We start from the raw sequence: 19,362 nt of genomic DNA on the forward strand, positions 1-19,362 counted from the left end.
CTGAAAGAGGAGCACTTACCTTCATTTTTCCACTGTATTTAGGATCAGAAAGTGTTTCAAAGGCTGCATCTCTGCTTTTCTGCACAAAATCTGGGAATCTGGAAAATACCTGATCACATATCCTTTTGATAAGTGTTTCCTTGAAGGGAAAAGGCAGAAGAAAAGATAATTCCACTTAACACATTCAAACCTGTATGAATTGAAATAATTTATGAAAAAAAAATTCTTTTTAGAAAGAATATACTACTTTGAAGATTTTTGCTTCCCTAAGTCAGACTAAGAATTCAAAAACTCTTAAAGTAATATGTTAAGCATATATGGCGTTGAATTCTTAATGATGTGGTTATTAACTTGATCATTACTTCTCAAAGATTTTTTAAGATTTCCAAAACAAGGTGCTAAATACTCCCAAAAAGAGTGAAGAGTACTATCAAAGAACAGTATCAAATTCTAACGAGATTTCAAAATTACATTTAAATGGCATCAACTATAACATAGAAAAAAATATAAAATCATTACAAAAACATCTTTTCATTTGTGTGCTCTAGAATAAAAGGAAACAACTACAGTAAATGATTGAGTTTAAACCTAAACTTTGAAATTACCAATTTTTGCCAGTTCGATAAACAGCCCTAATATTTAATATACAAATTATTATAAATCCTCATTTTACCCAGTAGATTAAATACCATTACAGACATTATTAGAGGAATAGAACTGACTCATCAAATATGTTATTTAGTAATTATACCAAAGAATGTTTTGAGAAATAAAGACATGAACATTATTAAAGGCATAAAAAATAGTTCTTATTTTAAATTAAGCTTAAATTTGTTCACTTTGATTAAAAACTTAAGTGCACATACTCCTTGATATCTACACTTAAAAATGAGCAAATGAGTTTCCTCTTAAATTTCATCCACAAAAACATTAGTAACTATTTTAAAACTTTATAAAATATTTACAATAGCATTACAAAGAAATGTAAGATGCCAACCAAACCTGTTGTTTGGAAGTACTAGCAGCTTGCAGTAGCGCGACATGGTTAGCTACCTTCTGAAGGACTGTAAGGTAACTGAGATACAAGGTTCTCACTGTTTCACCATGAGAATTGGTCTGTAACCAGAAAAATATAGAAAATAAAAAGGACCAACATAGCTATGCACCTGCTTACATCATAAGATACATCACATACAACAGTATTTATTATCTGGTTACTTCGGCACAATGAATTTCAAGAAAATGATGGTCAACTATTGCACAAAATATCCACAAATCACTAATGTGGAATCGCACTTTTGGTAAATCATAATACAATGATATTTTTCGTAAAGGGAGAAAATCCTTATTACAGAAAGTATCCTCATGACACACAGTGATGGAAATGCTGCCATTAGGAGGTGCCAGGTAATGAAACCTACAGTGCAGTGGCAGTGCTATGTGGACCCCGTCTTATTTACGCTCCAACGCTCCTAGGAAACTGGGCTATTACAAAAAAGGGAAGTAGTTAAAAACAGCAAAATATTAAATGAGACCAAATAAATATCAAACTAGATAAATATTCACTTAGGGTTCCTCTACGTACACAGATATGTGACAGATAATTTAATAAAACAGAGGTAAAACATCAGCAGGAAATATAGACAGAAGGTTAAAAAAAGCACAAATAAATTTTGTTTCTTAAAAAAAAACTTTCTTTGATATACAGTTTCTATTAAATTTACACTACATCTAACATCAGAATAGTATTTTAAGCCTGCTATATAACAGTATGTTCGTTTACTATCAGTGGATGAAAAACTTCTCGAAAATGAAATGAAATTTCAAAACGAAAGGATATTTCCCAAAAAAAGCTAAAATGGAGGATATCAACATGAAGCTTACTTTCTGAAATTAACTTTTTGAAAATATATTTGAATATTGTATTTTATATGTGATTACTATTTGATATTGTAAAATATTTTTGAAAACTATTTTTTTAAAACACAGCTTTAAAGAACTATCTGAGGAAAAAGTATTTTATTATCTGCTACTTTCTTTCACACTAGAACAGAGTACTATGTAATCAAAAGCATGATTATAAAGATATATTGAAATGCTTGCCTTATAACAACAATTTCTCCTTTTTCGGCCACTCCTACAGGTACAAGGCTCAGAGGATTGAAGTATCAAAGTCACATCCTCTGTTTCTAACACTGTTTGATAGACGGCTTTCTGGAAATCTGTCAAAGAACAATACACCATCTGCCAAGATAAAATACAAGGTGGTTATTAGTATTTTGTTTATAGCAATAATAAAAATCATAATCTATATCTGATTTCACAGATTATAACAGTGAAAACTGGTCAGCGCAGAGGCTCACGCCTGTAATCTCAACACTCTGGGAAGCTGAGGAGGGTGGATCACAAGGTCAAGAGATAGAGACCATCCTGGCCAACATGGTGAAACCCCAGCTCTACTAAAAGTACAAAAATTAGCTGGGCATGGTGCCACGCGCCTATAATCCCAGCTACTCGGGAGGCTGAGGCAGGAGAACCGCTTGAACCCATGAGGCAGAGGTTGCAGTGAGCTGAGATCACGCCACTGCACTCCAGCCTGGGCGACAGAGCAAGACTCTGTTGCAAAAAAAAAAAAAAAAAAGTGAAAATTGCTATAAACTAACTTTTTCCCTCTACATCATTATGATGCTTTCTCCCGATTCTCTTATATTCTCTGCTCTCCACCCCACCCTGGATAATATAAAATATAATTTCATTTTCAAATAAACCTCATAGAATTATTTTAATTAAAAGAAATCATAATGTGAACAAACAAATGATGTTCCTTACACAGTCAACTCTTGCACATGGATGGTGCTAGGGTGCTAACTCCCCACACAGTCAAAAGCCCATGTATAATTTCTGACTCCCCAAAAACATAACTACTGCTAGCCTACTGTTGACCGGAAGCCTTAACAGCAGCATAAATAGTTGAAAAACACTACTTTGTATATCTATTATATGTTATATTCTTAAAATAAAACTAGAAAAAAAGAAAACGTTATAAAGAAAATGTTACTAAGTAAATCATAAAAAAGCGAAAATATCTTTACTGTTCATTAAGTGGAAGTAGGTCATCATAAAGGGCTTCATATTGAGCAGGCTGAGGAGAACAAGGAAGAGGAGAGGTTGGTCTTGTTTTCTCATGGATGGCAGAAACGAAGAGGTGAAGGAAGCGAAAAGGAAGTCAAGGGAGGCAGGAGAGGCAGGCACACTCGGTGTAACATTACAGAAACATGTTGTAATTTCTGTCTGACATTTTTGCTTTTCATTGCTCTAAAAATTGTTTCTATACGGTGCCAGTCCTTCTTCCACCATTTGCTTTAGTTTCAGTGCCCATATCATAGAAGGGTCCATGTCATAAAAGAAGTCAAAAGCAGTCTCAAATAATCAGAACCCCTCTGCCAGGTTATTTAGTGTCAGTTTGTTTTCTGGCACTGCTTTTTCTACGTCATCTTCCTCATCGTCTGGCACTGGTTTGAAAGCACGTATTTGCATCAAGTCATCTTCAATTAATTCCTCTGGTGTGGTATCCTGAATTACTTTCAATTAGCTCTTGAATTTCTCCAAGATCCGTCGCTTTAAATCCTTCACCTTTTTTGCTTCTCATGATTTATTTGATTGGCTCTGTCGTAAATCCTGTCAGGTCATGCACAACATCTGGACACAGTTTTCTCCAGCAGGAATTTACTATTCCAGGAATGATGCCTTTCATGGCTTTTTCTATAAGAACGATAGTATCTTCAAATAGTGTAATCCTTCCAGACACTCATGATGTTCTATCAGGGTTCTCCTCCATAGCACTGACAATCCTTTCCATAGAGGACCAGGTGTAATGAGCCTTGAAGGTCCTTACGACCCTCTCATCTAGAAGCTGAATTAGACATGTTGTGTTTGGGGGCAAGTGGACCACTTTGACGCCTTTGGTGTTGAACTCATGGGGTTCTGGGTGGCCACAAGGATTATCCAATATCAACAGAACTTTAAAAGGTAGTCCTTTACTGGCAAGGCACTTCCTGACTTCAGGGACAAAGCATTTTTCATATTTGTAAAATATAAATATTTGCAAATATTTATATGCTTATATCACTACAACAGATTACTGGTAATAAATAGGCAAAGGTGCATACAAGCAAATACAGTAATGTCTATACAAAACAATGCTAGTTTTTTTTTTTTTTTTTTTGAAATGCCCTGTTTATTCTGTAAACAGGCTCAGAAATATATCCACAGGCCGGTCCTTGTGGCTCACACCTGTAACCCAAGCACTTTGGGAGGCGGGCAGATCATGAGGTCAGGAGTTCAAGATCAGCCTGGTCAATATGGTGAAACCCTGTCTCTACTACAAATACAAAAATTAACCGGGCATGGTGGTGCACACCTGTAGTCCCAGCTACTTGGGAGGCTGAGGCAGAATAATCGCTTGAACCCAGGGAGGTGGAGCTTGCAGTGAGCCAATATCATGCCACTGCACTCCAGCCTGGGTGACAGAGTGAGACTCTGTCTTAAAAAAAAAAAAAAGACACAATTTGTAGGTTAAGAAATCTCTATGTAGTTGTTACTTCACAATTATACTTCACAAAAGCAGGAATGATGATGGCTTCTGAGCATATTAACCTACCATTTTTCTGTTTTTAAAAAAACACAATGAGAACGGCTTATTTCTCCAACTGATGGTCACATTTTTCTGCTCTAGTCTTTAAGAACAAGTGGAGCCTTCACTTGAGCCACCACCTCTTTGGCTCTTAGGCCTCAACAATCCCAAGAGTAGACACGAAGGCAGTCCTAAGCGCCCCGACTTGTAGAACTCAGGCCATCCTTTTCCACACGATTCTCAGAGTAGCTGTAATGACTTCCATTCATCATTTTGTCTTTAGCAAGTAGGTATGTTGTAACTTTACTTCCAAAACCTATTTCATGAGCCAACAGACCTGCAGGACCTGCACAGATGGTAGCTATGAGGCCCTTCTCATTTCTTGTTTCTTCAGTATCTCTCTCAAGGCAGCAGACTCAAATAAACTGCACTCAGATTACGTCCTGTTAGAAATATCATGTCATTTGGTCCCTCTTTTTTGTATCTTCAAGACTGACATCGGGACAAGTAACAACATCATGGCTACACTGTACTGGGTCTTTTCCAGCCAGACCTGCAATGGTGACCTGAATCTCAGCTTGTCTCCTCATGTCTCCAGGGCTGACTGTCTCCATTTCCTCTGCTCCTTTAGCCAGGATGACCAGAACTCTTTTGGAAGCTATTTCTATCTTTCATTTTTTAAAGACTCAAACCAGACTGAAGAAGGACGCATGGCAGCACACATCTGGCTTGCCCCCTCCCAATGCTAGATTTTAAAAAAATGTTTATGTAAAATATTTAGTACACCTTGACCCCAACCTTAAATACAAAAGTACATATAAGAAAAAAAGAGAATACAGAAGATGGTGGTCAACGACAGAAGCACGAAGGTATCTTGGGCTATTTATTATTATTAAACATAGTACCAATTACTTAATATTTCTTATGTGTCATGCATTTCAGAGCAACCACATGAGGCAGGCACTATTATCATCACTACCATTTAACAGAGGAAGAAACTCAGATTCCAGGGCCTCACAAATTGCTCCAAGTCACAAAACTCTAAGCAGAGAAGCTCCAAGTCACAAATACTGTAATCAAATAGTATTTGATTTCAGAGTCCAAGCTCTAAATCTCTATGCATAATTCTCTTCTTATACTTTTGTATTGTTCCTACTAGATGGATAGCTAAATCACATATACGAAGTTGCATAAAACATTTTTTTTTTTTTTTTTTGAGACGGAGTCTTGCTCTGCCGCCCAGGCTGGAGTGCAGTGGCCGGATCTCAGCTCACTGCAAGCTCCGCCTCCCGGGTTCACGCCATTCTCCTGCCTCAGCCTCCCGAGTAGCTGGGACTACAGGCGCCTGCCTCGTCGCCCGGCTAGTTTTTTTTGTATTTTTTAGTAGAGACGGGGTTTCACCGTATTAGCCAGGATGGTCTCGATCTCCTGACCTCGTGATCCACCCGTCTCAGCCTCCCAAAGTGCTGGGATTACAGGCTTGAGCCACCGCGCCCGGCGCATAAAACATTTTTTAAAGTGAGAGCTCCTACTAGATGGATAGCTAAATCACATATACGAAGTTGCATAAAACATTTTTTAAAGTGAGAGCTCATGATGTATCTCAATTTAATAACAATATTTGCTTTAGATAAATATCAAAAGTCAGATGTATCTATTTCCCTGACTTGCATATCAATATCGTATTTTCCTTTCTTTTTTTTGAGACGGAGTCTCGCTTTGTCGCCCAGGCTGGAGTGCAGTGGCCGGATCTCAGCTCACTGCAAGCTCCATCTCCCGGGTTCATGCCATTCTCCTGCCTCAGCCTCCTGAGTAGCTGGGACTACAGGCGCCCGCCACCTCGCCCGGCTAGTTTTTTGTATTTTTTAGTAGAGACGGGGTTTCACCATGTTAGCCAGGATGGTCTCGATCTCCTGACCTCGTGATCCGCCCGACTCGGCCTCCCAAAGTGCTGGGATTACAGGCTTGAGCCACCGCGCCCCGCCATATTTTCCTTTCAAATCTATGTTTTTAAAGAAACAATCAAGAGGATATACTAAAATTAGAGGGCATTTCATAGGACTGCCCTTATTTGGGATAACATTAATTAGGTTTAGTTCCATAGTAATTTATAGAACCTTTACTTCATTGCCCAAGCTAGAAGAAACACAAGATTAAGCACTATAAAAGAAGACTACAACATTTTTTAAAAATCCTCTTGAAGTCCACTCCTCATATTTTCTTAACAATTTAACAATGTAGTTTTCCTACAAATTCTAAAAGTTAGGTTAGTTGTGTAACTGCAAACAGCATTCTTCAAGAAACAAACCTATGTATTTTTTACAAAGTTCTTAACCACTTTGGTTCTACTGCTAGAATTAAGGTACCAAAGAATACACTGTGTGGTGGACAGTACACAGTATAGGAAGGACAAAGTGTGAACAGAAAACACATTAGAGAGAGAAGCTCTTCCTTCTTTACTGGGGAAAAACTGCATCAAAAGTTTTGATGAGGCCAGACACAGGGGCTCCCTCCTGTAATCCCAGGACTTTGGGAGACCGAGGCAGGTGGATCACCTGAGGTCAGGAGTTCAAAACCAGCCTAGACAACATGATGAAACCCTGTCTCTACTAAAAATACAAAAAAATTAGCCAGGTGTGGTGGTGCACGTCTGTAATCCCAGTTACTCAGGAGGCTGAGGCTGGAGAATTGCTTGAACTTGGGAGGGGGAGGTTGCAGTGAGCCGAGATCATGCCACTGCACTCCAGCCTGGGTGATAGAGCCAGACTCTCTATCAAAAAAAAAAAAAAAGTTTTGATGAGACATGAGTTTAATGTATACTAATAATAAATCTGTTAACTAACAGGTTAATAAAGTCAGTAAGGAAAACAACTGAGCTCAATCAATGGTTTCTGAAATTCTGCGCCTAACAATTTTTTTCCATACAGAATAAAAGGCAAAAAACTGTATTTACAAAACACCACAGGAGACAGACTTTTTCTTAAAAAGTAAAAAAAAAAAAAATATGACCACAAATTAATAATACACACAAATATACACAAATGCGGTTCTTACCCGGTCTTCCTTCTTAGGCAACTGATCCTTGATAAGAGCCTTGGTGCGCCTGAGAAACCAGCCAGACATCTTTCTGGCAAGTCTTTGCATGGCCTTTCGGCCAGTGGCTAGTTCTCTCTTTGTTGCCGTGTGTCTCTGACCATGTTCTACTGGGTCAGAAAACTGCTTCTTGAAGCAGGTCCCGGTCCCTAAAAGGCCTGGCACAGCCCTTTATAAAGACAGTAAGAAAAATGTAAGGGCTTTATTATCTAAAAAGAAAACACTAACTTCTTGCATCTAAGAGATATACCACATTACTTGATTATCAATGGTAACAAAAACAAAAGCCAAGAAAACAGGATGTTCTTTCTTTACGATACTTTCAGGTTATAACTATGAGGATGAAACTGGCAGTTAACATGTACATTTACTTCAGGGACCAAGAGTAATATACATATAAAGATAGGTTTTCACGGCACTCTCTACTCTGTACAACACATCTGGAATCAAACACATCTAAAAACAGAAAAATGACTGTTTCGTTCGGAAACTAATGATTAGCAAACAAGACAGTATTCAGCTGAAGAACTATTAAACAATTTTTTAAAAAGTGTTTTCCTCACCAGTCCATAACACACCACAGTTCCTTCATGTTGTTCTGAAGAATGGTTCCAGTGAGGCCAATGCGGACATTACATTTCAAAGCTTTCATAACTTCTGTTATTCTAGCTTTCGGATTCTTGATTCTATGAGCTTCATCCACAATGACAGCTGACCATTCCAAACTATAAAGTAAGAAAAGAGAAGGGTGAGGTTGAGAAAACTTCCTTTCTTAGTCCATGGCATTTTTAGAGAGTAGCTTTCTCTATCAAAGTTTTGGAATTATTTTTTCCTTTTTACTCTTTGATGACTCCATCGGATTCTTACCCACTTAGTTAAATGGTCACAGCCTTGGGCAGTCCACAAAAATAAAATGCGCAGACCAGAAAAGGTACAGACATTCTTTAATGATGGTAGAAAGAAAAATTTCATTTAAACATCACTGAAATAACAATAAAGGAATTTTTTAAAGTTGCAAACCAGAAGAACAAATAAAACTTGCAATGTTTTATTGCAACGTTTTTCTGAATGAAAAATATCAATATAAACTCATGATTTTAAAAAGCTTTATTACATAGCCCTGTCCACTAAGAAAGGTTAGAATTTATTGTTACCCCAGTAGCAACGAGCACCCATAGTGGTCTCTTCACTAAAAGGAACGAGAGTCTTGCGGAAAAATGGAGAGACAGCTGATTTTAGGCATACGTTGGGGGACACACTGAACAGCCGAAAAGCACAGATGTATCCAAAGACAAACGCGAATATACAGAGAGGCTAGCCAAAGAACAGAGACGCCAGCCTAACTGGAATATTTGAGCATTGTTAAGAATACTGACTACAATTGAAAATAAAATATTGAATAAACAAAAATCCAGGAGTTCTATGAAAAAAATGAATTTAGACACTTACACCACACATGAAAATTAACTAAAAATAGATCACAGACCTAAATATGAACTAAAACTTTTTAAAAAATGGGAAAAAAAATTTGTGAGTTGGATAAGGCACATATTTCTTAGATATGACACAAAACTTATAGTGAATTAAAAATAGAGTGGTAAGTTGGACTTCATCAAAGTTAAAAACTTTTGCTCTTCCAATGACACTATTAAGAAAATAAAAAGACATGCTACAGACTCGGCAAAAATATTTGCAAATCATAATCTGATAAAGGACTTGTATACAGAATATATAAAGAATTATTACAACTCAGCCAGGCACAGTGGCTCATGCCTGTAATCCCAGCACTTTGAGAGGCTGAGGCAGGTGGATTATGAAGTCAGAAGATCGAGACCATCCTGGCCAACATGGTGAAACCCCGTCTCTACTAAAAATACAAAAATTAGCTGGGTGTGGTGGCATGTGCCTGTAATCCCAGCTACTTGGAAGGCTGAGGCAGGAGAATCGCTTGAACCAGGGAGTTGGAGGTTGCAGCGAGCCGAGATTGCGCCACTGCACTCCAGCCTGGTGACATAGCAAGACTCTGTCTCAAAATAAAAATTATTATAACTCAACAAAATTTTAAACAACCCAATTAAAACATGAGCAAAAGATTCTAATAGACACCAAATGTCTATCTGAAGATATACAGATGGCAAATAAGTACATTAAAAAATTCTCAACATCATTAGTTATTAGACAACTGCAGATTAAAACATGAAATACCACAATGCACCCAGTAGAATGGCTATGATAAAAATGATTAACAGTATCAGGCGTTGCTAAGGATGTGGAGAAACTAGAATCCTCATACACTGCTTTTGGGAAAGCACAGCAACTGTTCTAAAACAGTTGGCAGTTTCTTAAAAAGGTAAACATATACTTAGCATAAGACCTCACAATTCCATTCCTAGGTATCTACCCAAGAAAAATGAAAACTTAGGTGCAAAGACTTGTATGTGAATGTTCACAGCAGCAAATCTGTAGAGCCATAAACTGGAAACAGTTAAATGTCCATCAGCTGGTGAATGGAAAAATATAGGATAGCCGTATAATAGTACCATTCAGCAACAAAAAGGAACAACTACTGAAATGTACCACAATATGGATGAACCTCAAAGACATTATGTTAAGTGAAAGAGGCCAGACACCAAAGACTTTATGTTGAGTGGCTCCATTTATATGAAATGTCCAGTTAAGGCAAAACCTATAGAAAGAGAAAGCAGATCAGCAGCTGCCCAACACTGGAGATGGGAGCAGGGACTGACCATAGACAAATACCTTTCTGAGGTGATGGAAATGTTCGAAAACTAGATCGTGGTCATAGCACAACTGTTAAAATTTACTAAACATCATTCTAACTTACAAGAGTACATTTTATGTCAAGTATACTTCAATAATCCACCCAATCCGGGTTCACAGTGGATGGAAGGAAGGAAGGAAGGAAGGAAGGAAGGAAGGAAGGAAGGAAGGCAGGCAGGCGAGCGAAAGAAAAGAGAGAAAAGAAAAGAAAGAGAAAGAAAGGAGGGAAAGAAAAAGGAAAGAGAGAAAGAAAGGAAGGAAGGAAGGAAGGAAGGAAGGAAGGAAGGAAGGAAGGAAGGAAGGAAGGAAGGAAGGAAGGAAAAAAGAAAAAGAGAAAGAGAAAGAAAGAGAAAAGAGGAAGGAAGGGAAGGGAAGGGAAGGGAAGGAAGGGAGAGAAAGCGAGTGAAGGGAGTGAGAAACTTTGCCACCAGTATAGATGACCATTATGCTAACTTCTTACTCCAACAATTGGTCATTAAAGCAAAAGAATCAAATATTCATCTTGCTTTTTTAAAGTCAAAATTGTGGTTAATTCCTAATTAATGGAGAAAGCTTTCCTTTACATGAGAATACCATTAATGTGTAGAAAAGAAATAATAAAATTAGAAAAATATTATTTTGCCAAACCTAATAAAGTAACTGATTCAGACAAGAATAATTTGTGTGTGCTGATACTACTAAGTAAAAGGATTGAGGGATACCAGAATATTTAAATGGTGGCAAAATATCACTCCACAGATTATCTGATCATTATAAAGCGAGAAACATATCTTGACAATGGAGAGATCTGATGATGGTAACCTCCTTAACCTGTGCAACAAACTTGGCATCACTGACAGTCAACAACTTGGCATTAATACTTTCTGAAGTGATGCAATGTGAAGTCCACACAGCATCACTTATGAAGCATTCTTGCCAAAAATGTTTAATCTGAATCTATTTAAGCCTTTGGGCCAAAACCACTTTATTAAGATACAGATGACAGATGAATATATGTTGAGAAAGTAATCAGACAAATGTAGTATGTGAGATATCCTAAAACAACTGGCCTGGTCCCCTCAAAAAGCCGTATCATTAAAAAATACAAATTGGAAAAATGATAGAGATTAGAGAATAAATAGACTTAACCAAACTTGTCATTTGAACCTTTATTGAATCCTGCTTTATAAGCATTAGATATTAAAGATGTTTTGAGAATGACTGAGGAAATTTTAATTGCTATTAATATTCTCGTGTGTCACAATGATAATGTGGTGACAGCAAGTATCACTAGTTTTAGGAAATCCACGCTAAAATACTTCAGGATAAGGATGTCATGTTTTATGCAACTTGCTGAAATGACTCATTACCACCACCATACACAAAGACACAGACACAGACACACACACATTTACATAAACTTGTATTTTGCCAACATTTGCACACACACACACACACACACACACACAGCTGCTGAATCTAGATAGTGAGAATATGGATGGATGTTCGTGTACTGTTATTTTAACTTTTCTATAGCTTTCATCATTTTCTTAATATAAAGCTGAAAAAAGCTAGAAGCCTCAAGAACAAAAAGAGGAGAAAATAGCAAAAATTCTAGAAGCTGAAAAGAACATGGACAAGATGGCTTACAAAAGCAGAGACTACAGTGTCCTATGCCAATAATGGAAAAAGCCAAGAAGCAATCTAATATTATTCACACGTTCTTGAAAAGTTAAGAATTGGTGGCCCCAGATGCCTCTGGAAATTGGAGTCATGTAAATGCTCAACAGTCTATTTAAGAATCCTCCCACTGCACAAAGTAGATGGGCCAGGTCATCCGAAAGCGGGCAAGAGAAGGGCAAAAATCCTAATTTTCCTTAAGAAGAAATCAACAGATGATGCTGAAAACTAAAGGAAAATGGAAAAGCTGCAACATAAACACATTCTTCAGCACGAAGGAAGTAAAGACGATGAAGATCAGTAAGAGCTGAGGTAAAGGTAACTGGGGAACAGTGAACTGCAGGTTTCCCTAGAAGCTTTTTATCATATTTGGCTCTTTAAATCATATACATACTTAACTCTAATAAAAACTGAAGTGAAGTAAAAAAATATAACAACAATAAGAAAAATACCATAGCTCACTCATGTTACATAGCACGTTCGTCCCCTCCATGGAGTATCCGTGAAAAGGACAGAGCACTATCCTCACAAAAACAACTTAATATTTGCTCAGATAAAATATTAGTTATTTGCCAAACACAAAATAGAGACAGTTGAACAAAAAAATACAACTAAATATAACAAAAATCATAAACATTTCTCTAATCTTATAAATATATGATTTATAGTTACATAATTCTACTTCAGAATTCTTATTTAATATTTGTAACAATACTTATAATAATCAGAAAAAACCGTCACCTAACAATCATTTATTTGGCAACTCTTATGTGCTAAAAGTACCGAGATACAGAATTTAAAGATAAAAATCTACACCAAAGAGCTTACAGTCTAAGGGGACAGGTAAGAAATAATTAAAATATGACTGATGCTATGATAGATGAATTTATTACATTTATCGAATTGCAAAACATCTTTTGGGGCGGTACAGTGTATTGGCTAAAAACCTCAGGTCTGGCCAGGCACGGTGGCTCCCACCTACAATGCCAGCACTTTGGGAGGCCGAGGTGGGAGGACTGCTTGAGTCCAAAAGTTTGAGATCAACCTGGGCAACACAGGGAGACTCTGTCTCTACAAAAAATAAAAACATTTTCCAGGCATGGTGGCGCATGCCTGTGGTCCTAGTTACTTGGAAGGCTGAGGTGGGAGACTGAGGCTACAGCGAGCGGTGATAGCACTACTGCACTCCAGCCTGGGCAACAGAGCAAGACTCTGTCTCAAAAACCAAACCAAACCAAACCTGAGGTCTGGCGTTAGATGGTCAAGGTTCAATCCTCATGTCTGCCACTGACTTAGTTGTCAAGGCCTAGAAAAATGATTTAACCTCTCCATGCCTCAGATTAGTCTTCTGTCAGGATCCATGAAATAGTAACAGGCTAATTCATCAGCTTACAAGTTTGATTTATAAAATTAAATCCCAGACCTGACAAAAATGGTAGCTCTAAGTTCAACTTTACCAATAATTATATTCAAAGTGAATGGTCTAAATACCCAAATAAAAGGCAAAGATGATCCGAATGGATGAAAAAGCAAGACTGTAACTATAAGAGACTCACTCCAAATACTAAGAACAGATATACTGCAATAAAAACATGAAAAGCCATTTACATGCAGTAAGCATAAGACTCAGCATAAGAGAGCAGCATTATTCATACAGTCAAAATCTGGAAATAATTCAAATGTCCATCAACTGGAGAATGGACAAACTATGGGATGGCTATACAATAGTACCATCAGCAATAAAAAGGAACAAACTACTGAAATGTACCACAATACGGCTATGCTCATATCAGATAAAACATCAAGATAAGAGATATTATTAGAAATAAATAGGTATTTTTTAAAGATAAAAGGATCAATTCATCACAAAAAAATCATAAAAGCATGTACACCTCATAAAAGAGCTTCAAAATACTAAATTAAACGGTGACAGAAGTGAAAGGAGAAATAAACATATCTACAATTATAATTGAAGATTTCAACTCTCTTCTCTCAGATACTGTAAGCCAACCAAAAAGGAAATCAGCAAAGATAGAAAACACTTGAACAACATCTTAACCAATCTAGTCTTACTGATATCTATAAACACTACACCTAATAACTGTAGAACAAACATTGTTTTCCAAGTGTACATGGATCAGAAAAATGCAAATTACACTAGAAGATACTACTACGCACCTACTAAAATAACTAAAAGGAAAAGACTGACAATACCAAATGTTGCTGAGAATACGAAACAACTGAGCTCTCACACATTGCTAGCTGGAGTAAAACCACGGTGGAAAATGGTTTGGCAGTTTCTTCTAAAGCTAAACCTACAGTAAACCATATAATACAGAAATTCTACTCCTAGAGAAATGAAAACATATGTCCAAAAAAGCCTTAAACACAAATATCCCTTAAAGTTTTATCTATAATAATCCAAAACTGGAAAAACCCAAAAATCCATCCTCAAATGGATGGGCAACAAAATGTGCATATTGATAAAATGGAACACAATGCAACATGAAGAAAGAACAGTCACTGACACACTCCACAACGCCAACAAATCTCAAAAAACATGCTGAACAAAAGATGCAACACACACAAAAGGGTGCTTTCTGTGTAATACCATTGACATGCTCCATAACAGCTTAAACTCATCTATAGTGGCAGAAATTAAAATCAGCAGTTGCCCAAGGTGAGGGTTGAGGAAAAGCCACTGTAAAGAGGTAAGAGAAAAGTTGTGGGATGATAAAAATAGTTTTTACCTTGTTTGGGATAGTGGTTGCACTCCTTTGGCAAAACTAGGAGTCACTATACTACTACCCATGGCCAAATCCGGCCTGTGGGCACTTCTGTATGGTCAGCAAGCTAAGAGTAGTTTTAACATTTTAAAGGGTCATAAAAATAAAAAAGAATATGCAACTGAGACTATATGTGGCCCAAAAGCCTAAAATATTTACTATCTGGCCCTTTACAGAAAAAGTTTACCAATCCCTGGTCAAGATTCATCAAACTGTATACCTGAAATGGCATAATTATTCTATACAAATTAACTCTCATTAAGGTTGATTTTAATACAACTCTCCAGCTGGGCTTGAGGGACTAGTTTTCACAAAGACTGATTTAATTCATCCTCTGTCATTTTCCAGATGAGCCGATTTACCTAAAGCCACATAGCTAATGAGTAATTTTTTTACTCTTTATTTTGTGCTTATAAAATTTGAGACAAGTATCAACTGTTCTTTTTATCCTATGCTAAATCATTTTAATGCTGATGTGGAAGTATTACCTTAAAAAAATTACCTAGTTTTCTAAACTTTGGTTGACTTTGGGGGAATATCATTAACTCCTTTGTTAGCAGTAGTTCAAATTGAGTGTAACTATAATGTCTAAACATTTTAAAGACTTATTAGATAACTGTTTCTAATGCCACGCTTTCATCTTCACCTAAAAGATAAAAATTGTATCCCTGTAGAGAGAAATCTTGGCTCCAAGCAGATGGAAATTAATGATTTTAGCAAGGCCCAGCCCGTTGCTGGAACAACTATGAAGAGTTCAGACCTCACTACCATGGTCCTGTGACCAGACAACTATACAAGCCCTGCATTGGTTTGCTAGGGCTACCAAAATAAAATACCACACACTAGATGGCTTAAAACAACCAAAATTTATTTCCTCACAATCCTGGAAGCTCGAATTTCAAGAGCAAGGTGTTAGCAAATCTGGTTTCTCCTGAGGCCTCTCCCCTTGGCTTGCAGATGACTGCCTTCTTGCTGGGTCCTCACAAGTCCCTCCTCTGTGGCATGTGTGTGTCCTTGGTGTCTCTTTCTCTTCCTATAAGGATACTAGTCATACTGGACCCAGGCCCCACCCAATCAGCCTCAGTTTTAACCACCTCTTTAAAACTTAATCAAAGAGACCTGTCTCTAAACACAGTTACATTCTGAGGTGCTGAGGTTGAGCCCTGAACATTTAAACTGTGGAAGGGGGTTGAGAAGAAGTGACACAATTCAGACCATAACAAGCCTCTTAATTGGTCTTTCTCCACTCAGCCTGGCTCTCCTCTATCCGCACACACAGCAACTAAGGTATTTACAAAGTGCAAATCTGATCATTTTTATCCTATTGGTAAAATCTGCTGACAACACTGTAGGGGCACTCCATTGTTCTCAAGATAAAGACCAAAAACCCTCAAAGTACCTTCCAATACTCTCTGTAATCTATTCCCTGCTTATCTCACTGGTGTTACCTCTTGGCCACTTCTCTCTTATACTCTATGCTACAGTGGTTCTGTGTGTGTGTGTGTGTGTGTGTGTGTGTGTGTGTGTGTGTGTGTGCGCGTATTTTTTGCCACTGTATATTCACAACAGACTCCCATAATTGAAATAATTCATGAAAATCACTGACCTAGTTCAGAGACAGGGTCTGCATAAAAGGCTGTACAAGAGATTTAGGACAAGTCTTATCACTCTTTAACAATCATTGTTTGAAGAAGTATCCTGTAACCAATGTAAGAAATAGAGTAAGAAATTCTAGGAAACCTGATGCAGGTTTTTCCTTCTCAGAGAATAAGTTATTATGAATTAATATTTCAACAATTCTAAAATGAAATTAAATCAAGCAAAGGAATAATCATTACTTCTTTTTTAAAAAAATCACAGTATAGGCTGGGCATGGTGGCTCACACCTGTAATCCTAGCACTTTGGGAAGCTGAGGCAGGTGGATTGCCTGAGCTCAGGAGTTTCAGACCAGCCTGGGCAATGTGGCGAAACTCCATCTCTACCAAAAACACAAAAGCAAGACTCTGTCTCAAAAAGAAAAAAATAAAATAAAATAAAAATCTTAATGTAAAGGGATGTAAGCAGAATATTAATACAATCATTCCTATTATTCCCATTACCTGTTAAGTTCATCCAGACATAAGCGCAGTGTCTCGTAAGTTGTTAGAGCAATTTCACATTTCCTCTGCTTTACACGAATTAGTTCATTATCTTTTCTGCTTCCATGTAAAACAGTGACTCTGAAATATCCCCAGGTGTCCAATTCATCCTTCCAGTTGTAGAGGACAGAAAGAGGAGCAACTATTAAGAACATCTAAAAGAAGAATTAAAAAATTTTGTTGTTTTTTAAAAACTGAAAAATAATCCCATAGTGAAATCAAGAATATCAATAGTCCTCTTCCTTAATTTTGACATCTAGTTAGTAACAACAAATACAACTGAGTGATTAGCTATATGTGGACACTGAAGATTCTCAAAAAGTACTTTGCTATTTAATTAGCTTTTTATCAGGACATAATAGACACCTAACCTTGCTCAAAGGAACACGTCTTTTATTTCCCCCTAGCAAAAAGGCATTTAGAAATAAGAGAGAAGTAACCTTCCAAAGGAGAGAAAAGAATAAAATCTAGATCCCAATAATAGCTTCAAAGGCCAAGTGGGTAATGTACACACACCAGCAGGCCACGTGTTCTTCTTGAAATATATGGTCTCCTTGAGCTCTCCTTCCTTTTGCATTTTCCTAGACCATTTCCTCTTCCCCTCTCTCAGATACTCTCAGTTAAAGAACTGGAAAATTCACTGGAAAATTGAAGCAATCAGAAGAAAACTTCCTGGATGAACTTCTCTCAGTACCGTACCAATAACCTATATATATTCATTTCCATGTATTTTGCCCTCCCACCTGTTGCCATGGATATGCTGTACATGTTCTTCTCCAAAAACCACCCCTGAATGTACAGCAGCTCCCACTCCTTCTCATCGACCTAAAGTCAATGCTGCAGAAAGTGCCCCCAATCTCCCCTACCTTACTCACTTTTCTATTTTAATGAACTACATCACCTATGGAAAAGCATGTTCGAGTATTTCCCAGAGTTAAAAAAAATTCAAAAAACGAAAATTTAAAAAAATCTCTTTTCCTTAACCCAACATCTGTCTCTAGCTATTACCTCATTACTCTACTCTCCCTATAGCAAAGATCCTCAAGAGTTATCAATATTTAACTCTCCTCCTATTCTCTCTTGAAACTCAACTCAGGTTAATAGGACTTCTGCCCTAGTAATGCCTACCAATCAATAATGCCTACCAATCAGTCCCTCTGAGGATCACCAGCATCTCTCTGGTTATTCCTCACATTCATGTACCTTTCCTGTACTAACCCAGAATCCTCTGTCATCAACCATTTTAACTTTTAAATGTTTTTAGTCCTCCCTGTTACCACTATTCCTATCCTGTTATGTTTAAAAGGGTTACCAGTACGATTCTTTTCTAAAGTTTTAAAACTTGATCTACTTGACAGAGAGGAACCAACTAAACATACAGAAAAAATTCAGTTTAACAAAGAAATAATACAACACTGCTCTAAATTCTGCCCTGTTTTCTGTGAAACATTTCATCTAGGCCATTTGTTCACTCTAAAAAGTCAAATTTGTGACTGTGTTTTGGAAAGAGAAAGAAGAAGAAAGAAAATCAACATGCTGAATGTGAGAGTTCCTTTTTCCCAAGCCACCATCAAATGTAAGTACTTCTTATACTTGATTCATCGCCAAGTATGTCTGTCCTTTGGGGGAAAGTTAATCCTATGATTTCCATTTTTCTTTGACTTTCGAATATGAAATTAGGTCTCCAAGTACTAAGTCCAATTAGTGTCTCCCTTGGATTTTTTTGCATATTACAGGATGACAATGCTAGGTGCAAACTGCATCTGAGCACTCTTAGTAGTTTTCCACTTGAGAGGCCGTGCATCGAAGGTGCCAATGAATCTAAAGAGTCCCGGCATCAGCCCTAAGATTCCAGAAGATGTTTAAAAATTAAGGTGGCAACATAATTTTTGATATTTCTTACAAACTTTGGTCTTCGAAATTATGAAAGGTGAAATAATGGTTCAAAACTTCATTTTGGTAGTGAAAGATGTCAGAGAACTGAGTTACGCTATTATGCAGAGTCCATGGAAAGTACATTAAGAACTTAGCATTTCCTACAATCCAATAAATAATCTCTCATTGAATAAGTCTCTTTTAAGCAAATGATGCCAAAACAATAAAATGGAAAGCAGTGTCCAGCTGCTAAGTCACTACACACAAAGCAACTCTGGGAGCTATTCCTCTAATCCAAGTACTAACCAGGTCCGACCCTGCTTAGCTCCCAAGATCAGATGAGATGTGGTGTGTTCAGAGTGGTATTGCTGTAGACATGGGGGAAGGGTGATAATT

General features: G+C 37.3%; 1 protein-coding gene across 7 annotated transcripts in view; it reads right to left on the reverse strand.

The window, feature by feature from the left end:
* ERCC6L2 (ERCC excision repair 6 like 2) overlaps positions 1-19,362 on the reverse strand; it is a 136,877-nt gene that overhangs the window by 92,871 nt on the left and 24,644 nt on the right. For 6 of the 7 annotated variants that reach the window (XM_023185238.3, XM_023185240.2, XM_023185241.2 and 3 more), the window contains exons 4-9: positions 17,053-17,246; positions 8,290-8,451; positions 7,688-7,895; positions 2,104-2,244; positions 1,003-1,116; positions 20-139 (exon numbers count right to left, since the gene is read on the reverse strand). In XM_023185238.3, the coding sequence (XP_023041006.1) occupies positions 20-139; positions 1,003-1,116; positions 2,104-2,244; positions 7,688-7,895; positions 8,290-8,451; positions 17,053-17,246 (939 nt within the window). The remainder of the gene's footprint in view (positions 1-19; positions 140-1,002; positions 1,117-2,103; positions 2,245-7,687; positions 7,896-8,289; positions 8,452-17,052; positions 17,247-19,362) is intronic. The other variant, XM_023185239.3, reaches the window with a different exon arrangement.

Source organism: Piliocolobus tephrosceles, chromosome 14 (assembly GCF_002776525.5).
Source record: "Piliocolobus tephrosceles isolate RC106 chromosome 14, ASM277652v3, whole genome shotgun sequence".
NCBI classification, from domain to species: domain Eukaryota; kingdom Metazoa; phylum Chordata; class Mammalia; order Primates; family Cercopithecidae; genus Piliocolobus; species Piliocolobus tephrosceles.